Consider the following 7,500-nt stretch of genomic DNA (forward strand, 5'->3'; position numbering starts at 1 on the left):
AAGTTGTATCCTTATCATTTTTATTTATCTTTATCTTTGTTTATTTACTTTTACCTTTTATCATATTTTTGTAAGTCTTGAAAGGTAATTAAAATTAGTAAATAACTAAAATGAATTAAAAGCAAATATTTCAATATTGAGTTCTTCAAGTCTAATCACTGAAACCTAATAAATCAAATCTGATCTTTGTTCTAATGAAATCCATATCCAATCGAATCTTGTAAACTGATGGAGGTTGGTTGTCGTCATTGCTGGTGTTTTCCCGCCCCCTGCTGGTGAACTAATGCAGTGCTGTCCTCTCTCTCAGATCCAGCCTCAGGAGATCAGTCCTCCTCCCACAGCAAACCTGGACCGCTCCAGTGATAAGGTGTATGAGAACGTGACGGGGCTGGTGAGGGCCGTGATCGAGATGTCCAGCCGCATCCAGCCCGCGCCGCCCGAGGAGTACGTGCCCATGGTGAAGGTCAGGAGCAGGGCATGCTGGGATACTCTCATGACGCCTGTCTCTGTGTGACGTGTGTTTGATGGGTGTCTCTGGTGTCTCCTCTCAGGATGTTGGACTGGCGCTCAGGACTTTACTAGCGACGGTGGACGAGACCATCCCGGTGTTACCGGCCAGCACTCACAGAGAGGTCAGAGTCACATCAGGGACTCATCTGTGCTCTTTGAGGAACAAATCTGTATCCAGAATAATGAAGAATGACAAAATTAATTTTCAACAATAGCATCCTTTGGACAACAGGCTACAGTTTTAAATTTAGTTACTTAAAGATTTAATGACCAATTAACCATTGTATTATTTGATTTGAATTAATAATAATAATAATAATAATAATAATATTTATATATTATAATATATATATATAATATTTATAATATATATATAATATTTTCATATACTGGTTTTTGCTGCAATGTTATTATCATTTACTAAAACTAAACCTAACGCTTGAAAATATAAAAATATAAATATTAGATGAGAAGGAAAAAAAAGGAAAATTAAAACAAGAGCTAAACTAAATTTAACTGAAATTCCTAACTAGAATTAAATAAATACTGAAACTGAACTAAAGCTAAAACTGCAATAAGATAAAAGATAAAATATTAAAAAAATAAGATAAAATATAAATAGCAGTATTTAGAAAAAGAATTACTAAAAAAAGTTTATCTATTTATTTATTTAGTTAGAGATATTTTGGAGATGATCACTGGATGCCTCAATATACTACAGGCATGCTATAGTTTGAAATGTGAAGAATTTCATCTCCATACTAATAAACATGAATAATAATAATAAATAACATTTTATAATGAAGGTAATTATTTAATTGCATTATATTTCTTCCAGCTTTTTTATATCATATTGTAAATTCAGGACGCATGATTTGGGGAAAATTGGATTAATTTTTTTCCCCTGATAAAACTTTTGATTATTATTTAAAATATATGGCGGAAAAAAAAAAGTTGAAAGTTAAAAAAAAAAAAAACTTTTTATTTAGGGTTAGACCATATGATGTGATTCACATCTTAATATGACTAAATAATAAAATAAATGAATAAATAGTTTATTATTTAATATTATTCAATTTTATTTATTAATAAAAAAGTTTATTATTATTATTGTTATCACTAAATAATTAATATTATGTTGTGTATTCATTCAAAATAATATTATAATATTTCAATATAAAATAAAAATACAGAAGTTAAAATAATATGTATATATATTTCTTCTTTTTCAAATGTTTAAACCATCAAGCTTTTATCTTATCACAGTGAAGCATAGAGCCCTTAATGCTTACCGTATTTTCCGGACTATTAGTCGCACTTTTTTTCATAGTTTGGCTGGTCCTGCGACTTATTGATCAAAATTAATTTGACATGAACCAAGAGAAACGAACTAAAAATGAATCAAGAGAAAACATTACCGTCTCCAGCCACGAGAGGGCGCTCTATGCTGCTCAGTTCTCCTGTAGTCTACACTGAAGACATAGAGCGCCCTCTCGTGGCTGTAGACGGTAATGTTTCTCTTGGTTCTAAATAAATGCGACTTATAGTCCAGTGCGACTTATATATGTTTTTTTCCTCATCATGATGTATTTTTGGACTGATGCGACTTGTACTCCTAAAAGTAGTTTTGTTGACTGCAGCTATGTTCTGAAGCCTGGTATCTTCTGATCTTGTGTGTGTGTGTGTGTGTGTCAGATCGAGATGGCTCAGAAGCTGCTGAACTCAGACGTGGCGGAGCTCATCAGTAAGATGCGTCTGGCGCAGCAGTACGTCTTGACCAGTCTGCAGCAGGACTACAAGAAGCAGATGCTGACCGCGGCTCACGCGCTCGCTGTCGACGCCAAGAACCTGCTGGACGTCATCGACCAGGCTCGGCTGAAGATGCTGGACCATCAGCCGGACCTTCAACACAGCTCACCTTACACAAACACACCTTCATAAGACAAGAGCAGACGAAGCGCTTTACATCCGCTCGCAGCAGCATGCTTTCTCTTCTATCCAGAGATGAACTTTCTCAGCGCTGGAGAATCTGCAGCTGGAAACAAATCCAAAGGTTTCTCGACATCACTGATGACTTTATAGACTTCGGAGGTCAAGGTGCTTTAACAACATCCTCCGAGAAACTCAAACCAAACCAGAGTCATGTTTAACAGATCGTTTTTAAGGAATCACAGCTATTGTATGAAACCGAGGGAAATCCCAGTGCCAATATAGACACATATCTGAGCACACACTGATCACTCTTATAATCGAAGCTGCCTTCTGAATTCATCTGAAGAGACGTAATTCTGTAACTCATGTCATGTTGTTGTTGTTTTTTTTACCACACACTAGGGACTAGAATGAATTCTGTGTACAGAACAATCGTGAAATCTGTTTTGTCATTGATATAAATTATTCTCAGGAAGAAGCAACTGTACAGATCTTTTAACAAATAAAATGTTATCTTTATCTGTACGTGTCTTGGTCTTATGTCTGCTGGAGACTTTTTAGTTCTTTTGACTGATTGAACTTTTTTGGGTAGGTTGAGTTTGACTGGTTCAGTTTATTAGTATTTATTTTAGTTGATTTTTAGAAACTCTAGTCATGCTCTGAAATAAAGTCGTCTAAAATCAGGATCAAATTGAACATACTGTGGATAAAAAAGAATTTGCTAATTTATGAGTTTTCAATTTATTTGATGCCAAGAAAACATGATTATGTAATGAATATTTATTTTTAGATTCCATAAATTACATCTAATTTAACACATTTGTATCAAAATAAGTCCCTTTGCATTATGTAAGAAACATGCTAAGCATTATATTATAATCATGTTGGACAAAATTATTATTAGTCTCTTGATTATTCAGTAATATACAAGTTATTTTTATTTACAAATTTAAGCCTAACTTTAAAAATATACCAAATACACTAGACTTTTATGCTTCCGGCTAATAAAGGCTGCATCTACTTTTTTTGACACTAAACTACTTCATACAGAAAAGATTAACATATTTTAAATTTCTTTTAAGGAAACTTAAGTTTTCACATGCAAGAACGGTGCACGGCAGAAATATATTAATGTTCAACAATAAAGTCTTAAAAGCGTTAATATCAACAATGAGCCATTTATATTTTTAAAGTATTAGTGAACAGCTGCATTAAACATTAACATTGTCAGCTCTCAGAGCTATTAACACTCAACCTTTGAGTAGTGTATTAAACACCAAAGTTAACATTTAGATTAATGCATGTTTTTTTTTTTTTTTTAAGTTTGTTAATGTAACTATCAAATGCATCCTTATTGTAAAAGGTGACCCAAAACATGCTTGAACTTACATTGAACTAATGAGACATTAGCATCTCATGTTTTTAAGACGTGTAAACAAACGTAAGATTCTTTAGAACAAGTGAACAGTTGGGTTAACCCTAACCCAGTAACGACAGACGGTATTGAGAGTTTCAATGTTTTTATTAAAAGAGCTGCTTTAGTCAAACAGACCGAAGCCCATGTCGTCATCAGACTCCTCGGACTCTTCTTTCTTTTCCTCTTTCTTCTCCTCCGCTTTGGCTGAAAGGCAAACAGAAAACGAGTTCAGAGAGTGGGTCTCAGTGTATATGAATCACCTGGAAGCATGTTTAGGAGAGTGAGCATCACCTGGAGCGTCTCCACCTGCAGGAGCAGCAGCAGCAGCAGCCGCGGCCGGAGCAGCTCCTCCACCCGCTCCCACGTTACAGATCAGACTCCCGATGTCCACGCTGGCCAGAGCCTGAGCACAGGAAGTGACATCACACTTCAGAATCAAGACACTACGACATGAACCTTCAAGGGTTTCCATCATGGACTGGGAAACACACGCACCTTAGCGAAGAGACCGGGCCAGAAGGGCTCGATGGACACACCAGCTGCCTTGATCAGAGCGAGCAGCTTGTCCTCCTGCAAACACAACCAAGAGAGAACACAAACATCAGGTCATGACCCTGTCTGAATGCTTTCCTAACACAAGGAGTAATATTGTGGCTGTACAAAGATAAAGTGAAGCTATCAGATGCTAATCATGGTACTGTCAAACGAAACAGTAGTAACTTAAGTAGCAGACAGTCCATAATTAATACCATAATATCACATGTAACCACCACGATATAGTGATGCTCAACATCAATCAATGTAACGTTACTTCAGTACTGTGACATTATCATGATACAGAAATGTTACAAGGTGATGAATACAGTCTTAGTATTCAAAAGTAAAACTTAAAACTACTTTGACCAAGACCGTAAAAATAGGCTAACGATCACACAGAAAACGCGCGCTTTTCTGTAAGTTTACGTTGCTATTTCCCACACAACGCGTTCAAACTGTTGTTTTCAAGAAGAAACACATCAGATTAAGCTTCTAGTGCCACACTAGACATGTAAATAATAAACTAAGTTAGATGGAAATGTAAACGTTCAAAATCAGAAGTGTCATATCTGAGGAGAACGTGTGCCGGTGTCCCGGATGTTCAATCCGCGGCTCAAATCCCTCACTCACCGTGACTGTAACTTCATCATCGTGGAGGATGAGAGCGGAGTAAATACAGGCCAGCTCGGACACGGATGCCATTGTTCTTTCAGCGGGTTAAGGTTTTAGACGTGGATGGCTAAATTTGACGGTGCTAGTCGCCGGATTCAAAGGCCTTAGCTTCGTGAGAAGAACCGAGCACCTCAAACACAGCGAGGTCAGTGAACGGAAAGGGCCGATCGGAGGCGGAGTGATGGCTTTTATAGCCTTGTGCGTCACTTCAGTGGGCGGGATCAGCGTAGAAAACGGAAGCTGTGATTGGCTCGTCTCTTCTGTCAATTATTTTGTGTATACCGCGTGTTTATGAGAGCGCTGAATTCAGATATACAGTTAATATATAACTGGACAATGCGCAAGAAGCAAAACATAAAATCAAACCTTCCTAAAATATTAATTAATTTAAATATAATTCTTCTTATAAACAAAAAAAAAAATCTCTCAGCTGCAGCGATTTCATCAGATGTTAATTCTACGGTACTATAAAATTACGCTATTCTATTTAAAATACTTACACTTAGTACTTTATATTTTAGGTGTAGTAGGCAATAATAGTTGAATAGTTATTCAAATTAACGAATGAAAAGCATAAAAGCCACAAAAATGAAATGAAGGCGGTAGAAGGCATAAACGGTTTAATTAAGCCTCTGTAATTAAGCAGTTGAATCACAAAAACACTTTTAATTGGAATGAAACACAAAAACAAACATACATCTTTCTCTCTGAACACACAAGCAAACAATCATGTTCCTAAAAGGAATCCAAATTCAAAACAAATCACGTCTTTAATCTGAAACTCTGGTCTTTTGGCACCCTTGAGATACGGTCTTAGTTTCAAAACACTATCTGAGACTGAATTAAAGGTCCCATCGAAATACATTCTGTAAAATTAAACCAAGCTTTTCATAGATTTACTTCTTGTCTTATAATTGAAATAGATATAGCAACCAGTCGAGTCAACAGCGAGAAGCCTGTTCAATTTCTCTGAGATACAAATGCAGTATTGTCCTTTTCTTATTGACTCTGATAATGCCGAGCGGTTCTGTTGTGAGGATGTCAGTCTTTATGGGATTTTCCTTTGGGCTTTTCGTCGTAAGACACGCCGTACTCGTTCACTCTGGTTTTATCCACTGGATAGAGCCTGAAACCACATCAACATCTCATGTGACATCTATACGGATCTAAACACCAGCTGTGGATCAGTGTTTAATAGTTTCTCACCATCTCTGATAGAGGTATACCAGGAACACCACGTCATCTCTGAAACACGCTAACCGATGCGACGTGGGCATCGTGATGATGAATGCAAAGACGTCATCGATAAACGTATTAAAAGCCTGTTGAGAAACATTGGGTGTCAAAATGATAGGGACACTAGGTCTCCATTACTGAAACACAAACCTATAAATATGCCATTTTTTGTCAATATTAGTAGTCAATAATCATTTATTAAATCAGACAACTAATATTAGATAATTTTATTAAACTGATAGATTTTATTTTATTTAAAAAAATATTTATGCACAGTAGGAAAAAAGAACTGATACATTACAAAATAACGTATTTGATACCCTTTGCAAAGGAAAAAAATAAATAAAAATGATTATAAGTATGAAATAAAACAAATAATAAAATATTTATAATTTTTATAAATTATTTTTATGTAATTTTTATAAAAATATAAATTTGTATTAATTTATTTAATTTATTAAGCCTGACAACTAATATGATATATTAATTTGTTAGATTTTATGTTTATTATTATTTATTAATTTTTATAATATAAATGTATTTAAAAAAAAACATAATGCACAATAGAAAATAAGGAAATTTGTTATGGGGGGAAAACCGATATTTGATAACTGTTTCATAGAAAAAGAGTTTGTTTAGATAAAAATAATTAAAAGAATAAGAGAAAATATGATATAAAAATATATATATTTTCTGAGTCTGACAGCTAATGTAATATTACTTTATTAATTTGTTGGTTTTATGTTGGTTTATTTAAAATAATAATAATAAAAATGTATTTAAAACAATGTATAATGCACAATAGAAAATAGTTACAAGTTAAAAAAGTAAAAAGAATAAAAATAAAAATAAATAAACTATATAAAATTGAATAGTATATATATATATATATATATATATATATATATATATATATATATATAAATTTTTTTCTAAATTCAGAGGCATGTTGTTACTTTAAAAGCAGTATTCTCTACCTAAACAAATCATGTTTCTTCACATATCACACATTAATAATGCAAACAGCATCAGAGAACTGTGTGATGGTCTCTCACCTTGTACATGAAGGCTTTCCAGGGCAGATGAGCGACTGATTTCAGCTGTTAACACAAATACATGATCACTAAATCAAACAGTACTTCATTATTCTGAAGGCAAGAAGTGATGAAGACTGAACGGACCTTGTAATTTACGAA

General features: G+C 34.3%; 3 protein-coding genes across 8 annotated transcripts in view; 1 reads left to right on the plus strand and 2 right to left on the minus strand.

Moving 5' to 3' along the window:
- LOC113119742 (focal adhesion kinase 1-like) overlaps positions 1–2,825 on the plus strand; it is a 27,263-nt gene extending 24,438 nt beyond the window's left edge. For all 6 annotated transcript variants that reach the window (XM_026289373.1, XM_026289374.1, XM_026289376.1 and 3 more), the window contains 3 exons: positions 308–463; positions 552–632; positions 2,206–2,825. In XM_026289373.1, the coding sequence (XP_026145158.1) occupies positions 308–463; positions 552–632; positions 2,206–2,451 (483 nt within the window). In that variant the 3' untranslated portion in view covers positions 2,452–2,825. The remainder of the gene's footprint in view (positions 1–307; positions 464–551; positions 633–2,205) is intronic.
- A 1,120-nt stretch (positions 2,826–3,945) lies between these two features.
- LOC113119782 (60S acidic ribosomal protein P1) lies at positions 3,946–5,255 on the minus strand. The gene is made up of 4 exons (XM_026289438.1): positions 5,027–5,255; positions 4,355–4,429; positions 4,151–4,262; positions 3,946–4,063 (listed from the first exon to the last, which is right to left on the minus strand). Exons 1-4 carry the CDS (start codon positions 5,096–5,098, stop codon positions 3,981–3,983), a joined length of 342 nt encoding a protein of 113 aa, XP_026145223.1. The 5' UTR covers positions 5,099–5,255; the 3' UTR covers positions 3,946–3,980.
- A 418-nt stretch (positions 5,256–5,673) lies between these two features.
- The window catches only part of LOC113119753 (cleft lip and palate transmembrane protein 1-like protein), an 8,499-nt gene continuing 6,672 nt past the window's right edge, over positions 5,674–7,500 (minus strand). The window contains exons 14-17 of the mRNA XM_026289395.1: positions 7,486–7,500; positions 7,360–7,404; positions 6,275–6,390; positions 5,674–6,194 (exon numbers count right to left, since the gene is read on the minus strand). The exon at positions 7,486–7,500 is cut by the window's right edge and continues 41 nt beyond it. Of these exons, the coding sequence (XP_026145180.1) occupies positions 6,110–6,194; positions 6,275–6,390; positions 7,360–7,404; positions 7,486–7,500 (261 nt within the window). The 3' untranslated portion in view covers positions 5,674–6,109. The remainder of the gene's footprint in view (positions 6,195–6,274; positions 6,391–7,359; positions 7,405–7,485) is intronic.

The sequence above is a fragment of the Carassius auratus genome, chromosome 19, assembly GCF_003368295.1.
Source record: "Carassius auratus strain Wakin chromosome 19, ASM336829v1, whole genome shotgun sequence".
NCBI lineage: Eukaryota > Metazoa > Chordata > Actinopteri > Cypriniformes > Cyprinidae > Carassius > Carassius auratus.